General features: G+C 41.0%; 1 protein-coding gene across 1 annotated transcript; it reads right to left on the reverse strand.

The window, feature by feature from the left end:
- Positions 1 to 878: 878 nt before the first annotated feature.
- On the reverse strand, positions 879 to 12,889 carry psmb10 (proteasome 20S subunit beta 10). The gene is made up of 8 exons (XM_063480540.1): positions 12,741 to 12,889; positions 12,510 to 12,603; positions 12,308 to 12,405; positions 11,248 to 11,388; positions 10,772 to 10,887; positions 2,438 to 2,496; positions 2,144 to 2,295; positions 879 to 1,161 (listed from the first exon to the last, which is right to left on the reverse strand). The coding sequence occupies exons 1-8, from the start codon at positions 12,803 to 12,805 to the stop codon at positions 1,050 to 1,052; spliced, it is 837 nt and encodes a 278-aa protein (XP_063336610.1). The 5' UTR covers positions 12,806 to 12,889; the 3' UTR covers positions 879 to 1,049.
- Positions 12,890 to 15,403: the final 2,514 nt, after the last annotated feature.

Here is a 15,403-nt window from a genome sequence, read left to right on the forward strand (position 1 = left end):
ATTTAGATTTTTTTCCTTTAATTTTTGTACTGGAATCAATTTTCCAAGTATTCTGCTCAGTTTCTTTACCTAAATTATTCATTATAGAAGTGTAATCTGAAAGTGCGTGTTGTTGGGCAATTTGTATTCTTTTCTCATAAAGCAGCATTTGTTGCCAAGTGATCTACATACTTGTTCCCCTGTAAACTGCATGTGGTGAAGCATAAAAAAGCCATCTCACAACCTGCTTAGTGATATCTGTGTGATAAAGCTCTAAAATTATATCAGTTTGAGACTTGGATTTTATTTCTCTTAAAATAGTTAAAGCTATTGTCGACCACTAAAATAATAATTCCTGCATGTTTGCTGTGAATACCCTTGCTGTGATCTGATCGTCCATGTACTTTTTCAGGAATCATTAAATGTTGCTCACCCACTTTTTGGATTCTTTGATGGATATGTGTAAATCAGTAAGTGTGATCTTCATTCTTGTGGTACACATGTCTTAACTAGCCCTTGTCTTATTCCCCCTGATTTTTCTCTTATTATTTAGAATGCATAAATAACCTTTGGGATCTAGGATTAATCTTGTCTAATAGGAGTTCACTGTCACCTACGTGCATAGTCTGGAGCTCTTTAGAGATAACCTTTTGGGAGCTATTGATGAGAAATGTAAACACTTGTTAAAAGACAGAGAAGTGTGTGATATAATACTCTTCAAATTATTCAATAAATAATCTAATATATACTATAAAGCATAATGCTGTGACATTATAAAGCTCAGCAATTAGCAATGCATGAAAAGAAGATTTTATTGTGTTTTCACAGACCAGTAGGTCACCAAAAGAGATTTTTAATAAATTCCTTAATAATTCTTTAGACAACGGATCATGTTCTGCTATATATAGATTTTTTTTTAGTAAGAAAAAAAAATAGTTACCATCTTCCAGTATTTTTCAGCAGTGGTCACTAAATAAATTTGCGAACACCAATCATTTAACAAGGTTTTTTTTTAATTCATCCTATTCTACTGAATACATTTTATTCCAGCTGAAAAATGTTGTTGAATTTCATTCAGTGTCCATAATCTGAACAGATTCATTGACCACATTCAGGGACAGGGGTGTCACAGTTTTGGTCAGGACAGCGGTGGTCCCAGTCTTATACCTGTACTGCCCTTCTCTGAAAAGAAAAGACAGAGAGAGAAAAAATGCAACGCATTAGATTTATCTAATTGGATTTGGATTCGATATTTCCTAAAGAAAAAAAAAATCTGTCAGGTCAGTTTCAGATTTATCCACACATTCTATTTTATTTAGGACAAAAGTTGAATAAAAAGTTAAGCTGAAAAGAAGCCGTTTACTGTGCTCCTCTGAGTACAAGCAAAGTAGGAATAATTCTGGTTTGAGTGACACTTCTTTTGGGATAATCTTGAGGATTTGTACATGTTTGATGTAAAGCAGTTATGATATGTTGGTAGTGACTGTCAAATGTCAAGAAAATCTGACCAAACCAATAACGGCCTCAATGCCCAACTTCTTCCAGTGATTCAGGAAAAGTTTTCTGCATAGCATCTACAGTTTTGCTTTTCTATGAAAAGCAGGTGGACAAGCAGAAGTTCAAAAATTGTGTCTCCAAAAGTTGAATCTGTTCATCTGGACGTAGCGTTTTTGTGGGAGAAACGTTTCGTCACTCATCCAAGTGACTTCTTCAGTCTCAGCTGACTGCAGGTTTCCCCAATCTTATAAACAGTACATTTGCATAATGACTGAAACCAGCCCACTGAAGGAACAATGGGCTGGGAGGTCAGTTCCTTAATCATAATTATGCAAATTCTCATGACCATTGATCAAAAAACACTACGTCCAGATGAACAGATTCAACTTTTGGAGATTTACTTTCCTGGATGATTGAGAATGCATCAAGACGTTCAAAAATTGTGATTAAATTGTGATTAACTTTGAACTTTGGTGTTAAATCGCATTGGTTTAACTGCTTTGTCACTCTTGCTGCTATTGTTGATGCCTATATTATGCTGAATTTAGTGATCATATTAGTCTTTTTGTCCTTTATGAAAATGCCAATTTGAGGGCTCTGATTATGTGAACAGCAGATTAACAAACGAAAAAACACAAATTAACAGTGTAATAGAATAATCGCTCACCTTTTTCCCTTCGTTGTGGGCTTGTCATAGCCACGCAAATATTCCACTCCAGCTTCAGTGATGACACACAAGTCGACGTTACTGCCTGAACCCAGGTCACAGAAAATCCCTGCAGCGATGGCATCTCGTACTAGCTGCTTCGCCTCTTCCAACTGAAGACATGTTATTAAATTTCATTCAATTTATATGTATTTCCGATTCTGCGGACATTATTACTTCAATTTGTTTATTCTTAAAGATTTGACTCTTTATTTCATTACCTATGTCATAAGAGGGAACATGACAATGCCTTACCTCCATATTTGGTTTGAACCTGTCCTCAAATACAGAGACAGCAGCTGCTGCTCCAGATCCTAAAATCAGAGCCAAACATTGTTATTATTACCATTACTGTCACTGTCTGTTGCTAGGCAAAATTATTTTCATTCAACTGTATGTTTATAATTATAATTTATGACTGAAAGTTGGAATGCTGTATGAAGTATTAAAAAAACAGGATGCAATGAACTGAAAAAATGATTTGTATAAACTAAGAACATGTAGCATTTTAAGAAATATATTATCATTTTGAATGGAGCAACACATCACAAAATGATAGATTCAGAATGCAGTTTAGCATTGTCTTGCTGAAATATGCAAGACCTTGAAAAAACATCATCTGGATGGGAGCATATGATGATCTAACTTCTATATATCCTATTCAGTACTGATGGTGCTTTCCAGATGTGCAAACTACCAATCCCATCAGAGATACAGTCTTTATAAATGAGATAAATAGAATAATGTTTTTCAAACATGTAAATATATGTAAAATAACAAGAGATAAGAAAAACTTAAAAACATCAAGTTTTCATGAATATCTCTATGTCTACACAATGTTTATGCTCATAAAGGAGTAGGGTGAAGTTTACACTTTTTCTGTTCCCTCCACCTTATTTCAAATTCCATTATTTACAAATCAATATTCACAATTCGACATTATATGATCCACACATGTTTGACTGTATACAAGTCTAGACTCATATACAACACATAAACATACACACAAAAAAAATTCAACTTGTAAACCAAAACACTCTTGCCTCAGTCTATGAAAATGAGGACAAGGCTTCAACAGAACACAATGAGAGGAAGATTTCCTATATTCATGCAATTTATCATTTATTAAACAATTGCGTGAATTTTTGTATTGATGTCTTTTTCTTAACTTCATTTGTACAGGTGTTCCACACACTAACTGTTGTGACTGTAATGCTGTGACATTTTACATTAGTCCTAACTACTGGCTTGCTGAACATAAGGATTCCTCCCAGGTCATGAGTATTTGGTCTTATCCGGAAAAAGTTCTGAATGTTGTGTGGCAAAGATTTACTTGCTGCTTTGTACATTGTACGGTTCACCTAAATCCTTAAACCTGAGAATATTCAGTTTAATAAAAAGTGGATTTGATGGTTCTCTTGAAGTGGTTTTATTTATTATCCTTATTGCTCTTTTTTGCAGAATTGGATGGGTGTGTGCTTTATGCGTGTTTCCACACACGTCCACACAATATGTCATGTACGGGAGTATCATAGAACAATAAAAAGTATATAATGCATTTGATTTATACGATCCTTAACCTTGTAGAGAATTGCCAGAGAATTGCCATGTTATTTATTGTCAGTTTACTATTGGTAGAATATGTGTGATTCCCAAATATTATGAATTTTGTTCTACTCAGGTTCAATATTAATTTATTATAGTCAAACCAGGTCTTCAGATTATTTAATTCATTTTCTAGTTCATTCAGAAGTTGTTCCAAGTTACTTCCACAGCACAGTAATTTTGTATCGTCTGCAAATAATATTATTTTCAAAGACTTTGAAATTGCACATATCTCATTAATGTACAATATGAAAAGCAGTGGCCCCAAAACCCATCCTTGGGGAACTCCACACACAGTGGGTTTCAGTTTTGATTTTATGGCATTTATTTGGATAAAATAAAAACAGTTTCTGGTTTTTAAGGTAACTGTTAACCCATGATAATGCCACAGCTCTGACCCCAACATGTACATAGTTTGTTAATTAAAAGGTTGTGATCGACTTTATCAAATCCTTTTTCTAATCTAAAAAAATCTCTGACAGCATATTCTTTGATTTCAATAGCAGTTGTTACTGTATCTATAAACTTCATTAACATATGTGTTGTGGTGCTTTTGCATCTAAATCCATATTGCTATTCACTGTTTTTTGTGATAAACTCATACAATCTATTTTAAAATATTTTTCCAGTATCTTAGAGAACTGTGGTATTAAAGAGATGGGCTGATAGTTTGTGAGAATATTTTATCTCCAGCTTTATATATTGGAACTAACTTTGCAATTTTCATCTTATCAGGGAATACACCATTCTGTTATGACAGATTACAAATGTAGGTAAATGGTTTCACAATACATCCAATAATACCTTTAATTCAATTCATAAGAATGCCATCACAGTCAGTTAGTTAATTTTTTGGAGTTAAAGGATGTAACTACATAAATAATTTCCTCTTCATCTACTCCCCTTATAAACATTGAGTTTGCTACATTAATAGTTTTAGTTTTAGGAGCGTGTCCAGTTTTTACAATTCCTTAAGCCAAGACAGGATCAAAATCAAGAAAAAAGTCATTAAAACCATTTGCAATTTCTTTTAAGTCACTGATCATTGTACAGTATTTTGTATTTGGAAGTTATTTTGATATTCTAATCCCTTAGTTCCTTTATTTACAATGTTATTTAGTATTGTCCACATGTTTTTCATGTTATTCTTGTCACGGTTGGACGGTCCTCCCCGGACGACCTGCGTGTTTATTTGTGATGTGTGTGCGCCTTCCTCTCTTTCTCTCTCCCTCCCTATTCTGCGGGTCTGGCTATGCCTAGGAGCGGCGCCTCCGAGAGAGTGAGAATGGCCGACCTCTGACCCGGAAGTGTAATCTTCAGCTCCAGCTGCCGCTAATCATTCCTCACTAAGCGGAGGTATTTAACGGTGTGTCCAGACGACGCTGGATTGTACTCGGAGCTCGGTAGCTAAGTGTGCTCGTGATCTTGTAACCCGCATAGCAAGGCAAGCCTTCTTATCCGCTGTTGTGTTTGCTCGTCTCTCAGGTGGAGAAGTACGGGATGGAGGAGTGGAGAAAAAGGATTCACTGGTGTTTTCGGGAGGAGGAACTCACATGGAAGGAGTGCACACAGACCTCACGGGGAAATTCACCTTCACCACTTTTGGGAATTGAGAGAAAGGACATTGTTGGATATCACGCTGTTTAAAGACTGTATTTCAAGCACTGTAAATAAACGCACTGTCTGCTTCAACCCAGAGTTCCGCGCCTGAGTCCATACCTTCCATTAGCCGTGACAGAACAATCCAGTCAGCAATGGACTCAGCGGACTCTACCCCCCCTCCAGCGCGAGATCGCGCTCCAGGCTGAAATGCTGCAGCATGTCGCCGAGGAGCAGTCCGCGTTACTACAGGTGGTATCGGAGCTAAAAGGTATGTTGCTCGCTACACCCAGGGCACCCATTCAGCCACAGGGGGGCCCTGCACAACCACAACCACCTGTAGCCTTGCTAGACGAAGCAGCGGCGTCTCCCCTTCCGCCATCTCCACCCCCGCCACGACGTGAACACACGTTGCCGGTGCCTGAGAAATTCGGCGGGGACCTGGATAAATGTCGGGGGTTTTTGACTCAATGCTCCTTGGTGTTTAGGCAGCAGACTCAAGCGTATGCCTCTGACATTGCCAAAATCACCTTTATGGTCGAGCTAATGACTGGACGGGCTCTGCAGTGGGCTCAAGAGGTGCTGAGCGCTCAGCCCTCTATCTCATACAGTAACTTCTTAAGCAAATTTCGATGTGTATTTGATAAGGGGTCTAACCCAGACAGTGCTGCTCATCGTTTGTTTACATTGAAACAGGGCCGGAGGAGCGTGGCTGACTTCTCCGTAGATTTTTGGATCCTGTCCGAAGAAGCCGGCTGGGAGGAGAAGGCACTCCGAGGGGCTTTCTTAAACAGCCTAAATGAGAACATCAAACGTGAGTTGGCAACCAAAGAGCTACCTAAATCGTTGAGTGCCTTGGTGAATTTGTGTATCAGTCTGGATGACCATATGCGAGAGTTTGGCAGGCGATCTGGAGATGGGCGGCGGTCAGCAGGGGGCGTGGGAGTTCCAACTGGACTTCCCTCGCTGGAATGGAGGGAGGAGGAACCTGACTCTCCGGCTGATGAGGAGCAACCCATGCAACTGGGGCGGACTAGATTCACCCGGAGAAGAAGACGACTGGTGGGTGAGTGCTTTGAGTGCGGGAAGAAGGGGCATTTCGCGGACGCCTGCCCCTCTCGGTCAAAAGAGTCTGCCCGTCAGTAAAGGTGGGGATACTGACGGGTGCACCTGTGAGTTCGGTTCTCCACCTCAGCTGTCCCGCGAAATTACAGTTTCTTTCCTGCATTCACCCATGTAACGTTGTAATTGACTCTGGGGCCGAGCAAAGTTTTGTGGATGAGGCTCTGGCCTTCAAGATGGGTTTGCCAGTCGTTCCTCTCCCTGAAACACTCGAGGTTTCGGCGCTTAACGGCAGTACACTAGCTTCTGTCTCTCACCGCACCCAAGAAATTACACTCACCCTGTCCGGCAATCATACAGTTTTGGGTTTTCCCTGGCTTCAGCAGCATAACCCGCAGATAGACTGGGCTAGGGGGTGTATCACTGGGTGGAGCACGTATTGCCACGGGCAGTGTTTACGCTCTGCAGTGCCTGCCTGCATGACAACTGACCCAGCTGAGCTGCCCGCTCCACCCGATTTGTCTTCTGTGCCTGCGGATTACCACGACCTGAGTCAGGTGTTTAGCAAGGACAGGGCCCAATCGCTGCCGCCCCATCGCCCGTATGACTGCGGGATAGACTTGCTCCCTGGTGCACCCTTGCCCTCAAGCCGCCTCTATAACATCTCTAAGCCCGAGCGTGAGTCTATGGAGCTCTACATAACAGACTCCTTGGCTGCTGGCATCATTCGCCCATCCACTTCCCCTCTGGGTGCTGGGTTTTTCTTTGTCGAAAAGAAAGACAAGACCCTACGCCCCTGCATAGATTTCCGGGGACTAAATAAAATCACGGTCAAAAATAAATACCCTCTTCCTCTTCTGGCATCAGCTTTTGAGCTCCTCCAGGGAGCCACCATTTTCACCAAACTCGACCTCCGCAATGCCTATCATCTGGTTCGTATCCGTGAGGGGGACGAGTGGAAGATGGCTTTCAACACCCACCTGGGCCACTTTGAATATCTGGTAATGCCATTTGGGCTTACCAACGCCCCCGCTGTGTTCCAGGCATTGGTGAATGATGTTCTGCGAGATTTTCTTAACCACTTTGTGTTTGTTTATCTTGATGACATCTTGATTTTCTCCAGAACCCAAACAGAGGGTTCTGGAGGTTCTGGCCATCAAGCTGGCGCTGGAGGAATGGCGGCATTGGCTGGAAGGGAGCGAGCATCCAGTAGTAGTTTGGACCGACCACAAGAATCTCGCCTACCTCCAAGCGGCAAAGCGTCTGAACGCCCGGCAAGCCAGGTGGGCATTGTTTTTCACTCGATTCAACCTGACCATTACCTACAGACCCGGGTCCAGGAACACGAAACCGGACGCCTTGTCACGCCAGTTCGCACCTGACGTCAACCCGGAGGAGAAAGAGAGGCCCATTCTGCCCGCCTCCTGCATTGTGGGGGTTCTTACCTGGGAGATCGAAAAGGTGATCCGGGATGCCCAGCAAAAGGAACCCGACCCCGGAACTGGTCTGGAAGGCAGACTGTATGTTCCCTCGGCGGCCAGGAGTAAAGTTATCCATTGGGGCCACGCCGCGAGATTTGCCTGCCATCCGGGTAAGAACCGCACTATCACTTTTTTACAACGGTTGTTCTGGTGGCCATCTCTTTCTCAGGACGTCCGAGAATATGTGGCGGCATGCCCGGTGTGCGCTCGAAATAAGTCGTCGAACGCTCCTCCATCAGGACTCCTCAGACCGCTGCCCGTCCCCGGCCGGCCATGGTCGCACATCGCTCTGGACTTCATCACCGGCCTTCCTCCATCCTCTGGTAACACCGTAATACTCACAATCATTGACCGCTTCTCTAAAGCTGCCCATTTTGTTGCCCTTGCCAAACTCCCCACCGCACTGGAAACCGCCCAGCTCCTAACCCAGCACGTTTTTCGCCTTCACGGCATTCCACAAGACATTGTCTCCGACCGTGTGTTTTACCCCTTGTGTTTTTTGTGGGCTGATCAGCCACTATTTAACTTTCCCCTTTGTCTCGTTAAGTTAGGTCAGTTTGTTTGAGTTATCAGTATTGTTTGTTAACTTTGAGTAGAGTTCTGTAATTTTGACCTCTTTTATGGGCCCAAGATTTTGATTCTTTTTGAATGATTTAACCAATTATGTTTTTGGGTTAAATAAAAAATCCTTTTTTTGGACTTTAACCTGTGCCTAAGTTTCCTTCACTGCTGGTCCATCACAGTATGAATGAAATTAGTGATGGTGCTGTTCGCAGTTGGATTCAACAAATCTATACTGAAATCAACACAAATAAATGTCATTTTCTTGCTCTTAACAGGATTATACTTCTTCATCTAAATTGTAATTCTAATGAATGTACTCAGCTTGAATCTGTATGATGCAAGCAGGGAGAGAGGAATAACAAATATTTGTGTAAAAATGTAGGGTTCAAAAGTAAAAAAAATAGATAATAAAGTACAAATACCTTTGTTACTTCCTACCTCTGGAAGACAGTCATTTCTGGAAGTCTTCCTGGGCATATGTAGTGTATAAACATGTACTTTATACTGTGATGAGATATTCAAGGTCTTCACAGTTTTATGAGGAACAAACACTGACCTGACTCACTCAAACATTAAAGAGGAACCTAAAGGGATGAATCCGTTTTATGTCTATACATATAAAAGACAGAAAACATACCAAAGAACCTATTTTAAATTGTATCATTAAGAACTTTGTTACTAGCAGCCTGCAGTTTATATAGCATCAATTCAAAGCAAGTCACCCCAAGGCTGTGTATATTGTGAGGTAAAGACCGTACAGTATTAGAAAGAAAGGAATTGGTGAGGAGTTTTCTTCTTGTCAAAAAAAAATCATTTTTAACAGGAACAAAAGCCCAGCAGAACCAGGCTCAAGGAGGTGCAGTTATGTGCTGAGGTCATTTGAGGTAAGGGGGAAGAGAAGAGAACAGAGAGAGGAAGAACACAAAAGGCAAACTACAGGAGAAGCCAGAGTTTATTAATTGCTAATGATTAAATACAGTGGTGGTGTATAAATACACAACAGAGTGAAAGGAGATGAGTGAAGAAGAAATGCTTAAGCCTACTGCAGCATTACTAAAGGAGGATTTAGGGTCACCTGATCGAGCTCTAACATTAGGTTTTGTCGAAAATGAGAGTTTTTAGCCTAATCGTAAAAGTAGAGAGGGTTACTGTCTCACGAATCCAAAATGGGAGCTGCTCCATTCATACTGGCAGCTCCTCAAATGAGCCCTCCCAGCAAGTAAAATTATTAAATTTGGAATGAAGAGAATGATTCGGTGCTTCAGGACAAACTGGGGTGTGTTTAAGACTGCTGCCCTGAGAGAGCACAGTTCTGTGAATTTAGAGGAATATGCATCAGTGGTAACCACTGATGCATACTGGCTTCCCTGGTTACCATCAGAGAAGCCAAGAGCCAGACTGAAGCTGGAAGGATATTACAACAACTCAGATTCCAGATTCATGTGGCAGGGCCTGCAACACATCACTGATTTCCAGCAGAGGAGAAGCAGGGTCACAGTCAGCTGCAACACGTTACCAGACGAGCCGAATGAGTTCTACGCTCGCTTCGACACCTTCAACACCAACCAACACAGAGGCATTCTACCAGCAGAGGCGGCACAGAGCTCTTCACACACTGCGACTTCGACTGAGGTATGCAAGGTTCTGAGGAGGACTAACCCCTGAAAAGCAGCCAGCCCTGACAACATCCCTGGCCGTGATTTGAGGGTCTGCTCTTCAGAGCTGGCTCAGGTTTTTACAGACATTTTCAATTTGTCCCTCACCCAGTCAGCTGTGCCCACATGCTTCAAGTCCACCACCATAGTGCCCTTCCCCAAGAGAAACAACATAACCTGCTTGAATGACTATTGCCCCATCGCACTCACTTCAGTTGTGCTTTGAGAGGATAGTCATGTCCCATACCAAAGAAGCCATCCCAGACACATTAGACCCTCTGCAACTTGCATATGTGTTTGCACATTTCAAAATTACTGCTTCTATTTGCTACTTTCATAGCAAAATAAAAAGCAATAACAGGTGCCTCAAGACTTTTGCACAGTACTGTATTTATCATAAAGTAGTAAAACATCTCAGTTTAGGCATTTGGTATGTTTATAATATGTTATATGGTCAATAAAATATTAATTTATGAGATTTGCAAACTGCTGGATTCTATTTTTATTTATGTTTTAAACCGAGTTCCAACTTTTAAAATTATTTGATTTTTCTTCTAGAAAACTCAGACACCTGCCACAGCATTCTGCACATATAGTAAACAGTACACTAAACATATACATACCCATGGTGAGAAAAGGCAGTTTGTCATAAGAGCCATGAGGGTAAACACTGTACAGGTGAGCTCCAGTCACATCAACTCCTCCAACAATCAGAGATGACCCCATGTGACCCTGGTACCTGACAAATCAAACAGATGGCATTACCACAACATCCTGCTTTTTTGTTACAGGAATACGGAGCACATCCTCCAAAATGTGCACATGTGAATAAGCAACAAAACAAAAACAATAGAGTACAGAGAGAATAAGGGTACACAAGTGCTTATCACCCCAGCAAGCATTTCATGCCCTAGTTCAGAAGCTAACGATAGAAAATTATCTAATTTAAATTTTAGTAAAATAATAGTCTGTAACCCTTGTTTATTTTCCCATAATAAGTTAGCTTTACCCAACCATAGCAGCTCTATGCCCCACAATTTGAATATCGCTTGTTTAGCATCCAACTATTACTTACTTACTTATACTCTATTGCTCTCACCTGAACAGCATTTGTTTGAGCTGTCTGGTAACCATAGCAACAAGTGGGGGTCGCCCAGTGTTGAGCATGTGAAGTTCCACATTGGATGACATGATTTGTGTAGTTATCTCTGCATCTGCAGCAACACCAGCTCCACAGCAGCTACAAAACATACAAAAAATAGTTAGACAAGTCAAACAATAACCTGTTTGATGAACATGGCATAAGTATCTCTGCTTAGCCTTTGACGCAAAAAGAAAAAAAGCCACATTTTTGTACTTTTGTACATTTTTATACATGTTTTGGAGATACATGGCACTGAACTACCATGTATTGCCTCAAGTCTTATTATCCCTCTCTGTTTTTATTTTTATTTTTTGTCTCTTTGTTTTTTGTGTTTTTAAGAGAGAAGGAGAGAGATCTGAAGAAAGAAAATAAGCCATATAGTTGCTGAATTTGTCCTCATTTTGAAAATTAAGTCTGTCCTCCCAAGTAGACCCTTGGATCAGCAAGTATAAGTATCAGTATAACAATGCATCCATAGTGTCTATAGCTGTCCATGTGTATGACACCCAGGAAGGCGCCAATTTGCTCTGATGATGTGTGGTGCACCTCCTGCCCTGGAACTGGAGAAGCATCAGAAAAGGGGCACCAGGGGACAAGGAGGAGACATAAGAACTAAGGAGGCATTGACCAAGTCAGGAACTGAAAAGGCATCAGCAAGCTTTGAAGCAAAAATCTAAATGTTAGCAATAGTATTTGCATTCTAGCTATTGGAATGTTTTTCTCTGAAGAGAGCATGATGGCAGAATCTGCACTAGACGGGCAGATAGGGGCCACAAGAGGTAGACTTTGGAATGTGACCATTTAGTTTGTAAGCTGATTCAGGCAGATGGCTGGCTGATGTGCCATACTGGTTTAAATCTTGACATCAGGAAAGAAATCAAGAAACTGAATGAAATGAAGCTGGCATGCTAGGAGCCTTGCCGCCATCGGGGGTCTTGTTTTCTGGTGAGAGCTATCTTCAAAGTGAGTGAGGAGTCAATTCGACTTGTCTTGTGAAATTAATGAGTAAACTTACTAGATTTTTGGAGCAATGTAGTGAATTTTCATGCAGTTTTTGTCAGCCACAACCATGTCATCTGTAGCTCTGGTATCCGCTCCTAAGATGACTCCATCCTAACACCACAAAAAGGAAATATAAAAGTTAACACACTTTAAATACTAATTCAGCCTCCTAGTGTATTACTAGTGTTGTCCAACCACTGATGATTAATCCAAACCTTGTATACAATTCCAGCAATGGTGGTGCCTGTCTTCCTGGCATTAGGAGCTTTGTAACCAGCCTGAGACAAATTAGACTCCAGCACGGCATTCCTGGTAATGACACGGCAGAGAAAAAGGAAGACAGAGAGGCTCATAGTGTGAAATCGCTAACCGCTAATCATTTTTTTGTTCCGCCATTAATGTCGTAAAGCTATTTTTGTAAACGCTGTTAAATCCAGTTTGTGTACCTGCGGCTGTTCTCAAAAGAGAAACCTCCCGGCTGAAGCGCATAGGAATTCAGACTGTGCAGCATATTAGGTGCTGATTCTAAAGTAAAAGACTAAAAATCAAAGAAAACCCTTGTCACGGTGCGTCAGTTTGTGTAGGTGCTTCTCAGAAGTTTTCGCTTTTACTTTCACTTCTCAGAACAAGTCCCGCCTTACCCGCTGTAAAAAATATCCACATTAGTCTGACATTTGCTCTTTTCTCTTATCTGTTCTCGTTGTTTATTGTTATTCGTTCTAAATAATTGCTCATTTCCATGAAAATGTGTTCAAAGAATAGTAAAGATATATGAGTTTTGTTATTTTTTTTTAACACGAATAATCTCATAAACCACTCAAATTAACTTCTGAATTACATTGATAATGTTTCTTTGCAGTGTATTACACATTACCTGCAAAGATGGAACCTGCTCCTGGAGGCTTAAAGTGGCTTAAAGTGGCAGTTTAAGTGAGGCATCAGGATGAAACCTTTGGTCTGGTTTTAGTCTTTTTCTCCTAGCTTTTTTTTTTTTAAATGTTAAGCCACAGATCTAGACATCTATTGTATACTATCTTTTCACCATTAGTGGTCAAGAACTGAACTGGAATTCAAAAAATAAAATGGCGCTATGGCACCTTCAGTACCCGAGTAATTAAATCTGTCAGTTTAATACATAGTACTGTTTAAGATATTTTTTTATCTTCTCATCGCTGGATGATTGTGCTACTGACGTTAGTCTTTCCTCCCAGCTCCCGTGGTCTTGTACTTTTACGCCCTACCTTCGTGACTTGTGAGTGATTTTTCCCTTTCTTGTTCACCTTCCCGGACCTGTGACCTCCCAGCTGTACGAACGTGTGTGAGTCCCTGCTTTCAGATTGTGACAGAAGGCATGGAGAGACAATAACAAACGGACATCAGTCTCCTTACACCCTAAACATATCCTTTTTTTCTCCTCGTGTCATGGCGCAGATGTTTACGTTGGGCTTGTAACATAGTTAAAAAGGTTCAAGTAGCCTTTTTGTTTGTACTGATGCGTAAAGAAAGTTCTGGCAACAAAAAATAATAATAATAAAAAAAAATACAGCTAAATAGGACAATGTCACCATCTAGTGTCAAAAGTTATCCCGCACTGACTAGAAATGGCAAAGGACTGTAGGTAATCCTCAGCGTGATGAAGGATTAACGTTAGTGGTGCGATACTACGATGTTGGTATTCGCCCTAAACCAGGACCAGGGTCATTATTGCCAATGCCAAGACTGATATAGATACTTTTAACTTATAAATTCAATTCAATTCACTTTTATTTATACAAGTCGACAGACGGATTGGTGCTGCGGCAGTGATGCGGATGCTGTACCGGTCTGTTGTGGTGAAGAAAAAGCGCTTATGTATGGAAAGATTTTCACGGACACGATACATACTCAACTCTACTGCTCCAGCCACAGATGCATTTCCTTACAAATTTGGGGCCATTTAAGGAGACATAAACAGTGTGAGATTTACTGGGAACAAGCATTGTTACAACAAGGAAATCATCAACCAAACATAAGTGTCTATACTTTTTGTACTAAGTTTATTTGGCCAATCTGCACAGCTTTATGTTGTGTCACATATATCATTTCAGAAAGGGCACTGTAACACACTTGAAATGGGCCACAAGTTGGAACAGAGAGTAGCGATGTGGCTCTGAAACAAGTATTAGTAGAGAAATACTTAAATATATATTTTGATATATGTACAGCGGTGCCACTGAAGCAGATAAGGATGCTCAGCTCACAGCTGACTCACAGCTCAAGATGAAGGCAAACATAGAGAATCAAGGCTGAGATGGTTTGGACATGTACAGAGGATGTTGAAGGTTGAGCTGCAAGGCGCGAGTAGAAAAAGAAGACAAAAGAAGAGGAGGTTAGGGTGTCACAGTTCTGTGTAATTTTGACCCAGTATTTTGGTTTTTTTTAATATTCTTCTGTATTATGGTTTGTATTCTGATTCTCTTGTTATGCTTTGTCAATTATTATTATAATTCTATGTTTCAGTTTATTCTGGTTTAGGGTTTTGTCCTTAGGTTTTGTGTTTTGTGCCCTCGTGTTTAGTGTAGGTTTAGTTCAGTGTCAAGTCTGCGTCTTCGTGAATTGTTTCCTGTTTTACTTTGAAGGTCTTATGTCAGTGTGTTCAGTTTTGCTTCCCCTGTCTCCTCTTTTCAATTACTCCCAGCTGATTTCTCCTGCTGTGTCGCATTCCCCTCGTTATCCCTCAGAGTATTTTAGCCCCGTGTTTCTCTTTGTCAGTGTCGTGTCGTCTGTGTTTCTTCCCTCAGGTCATGTCAGGTTTCAAGACTCTGTGCAGGTCATATTCCTTGTTCTAGTATACGTTTCTTAGTTCTTTCATGTCCCTGCACTAAGTCTTGTTTATAGTCATCTCAGTCGTCATTGTTGTAGTTTTCACCGTTCTTAGTTTCTCCAATTTAGGTTTTAGTTTAGGTAGCCACTGTCCCTGCTGTTTTGTTATGCCTTTGTATCAGCCACAATAAAGGCTCGCCTTTTGTTTAAAGTTCAGTTCTGCCTCCTTGCCTGTGTCTGCTCCTGGGTCCTTCACTCTCTCTCCACGCGGTCTGCCCCGCAGACCGTGACATAGGGTGGAGGACAT

Source organism: Pelmatolapia mariae, linkage group LG7, assembly GCF_036321145.2.
Source record: "Pelmatolapia mariae isolate MD_Pm_ZW linkage group LG7, Pm_UMD_F_2, whole genome shotgun sequence".
Lineage (NCBI taxonomy): Eukaryota > Metazoa > Chordata > Actinopteri > Cichliformes > Cichlidae > Pelmatolapia > Pelmatolapia mariae.

What these genes read in the sequence shown, in the direction of transcription:
- psmb10 (XM_063480540.1), bottom strand. Translation starts at nt 12,805, where the DNA reads ATGCTGCACAGTCTGAATTCCTATGCGCTTCAGCCGGGAGGTTTCTCT. An exon ending in ACTGCCTTTTCTCACCATGG is followed by an intron (nt 2,497 to 10,771) that starts GTATGTATATGT and finishes CTCTGATTTTAG; the next exon opens with GATCTGGAGCAGCAGCTGCT. An exon ending in CCCACAACGAAGGGAAAAAG is followed by an intron (nt 1,162 to 2,143) that starts GTGAGCGATTAT and finishes TTTTCTTTTCAG; the next exon opens with AGAAGGGCAGTACAGGTATA.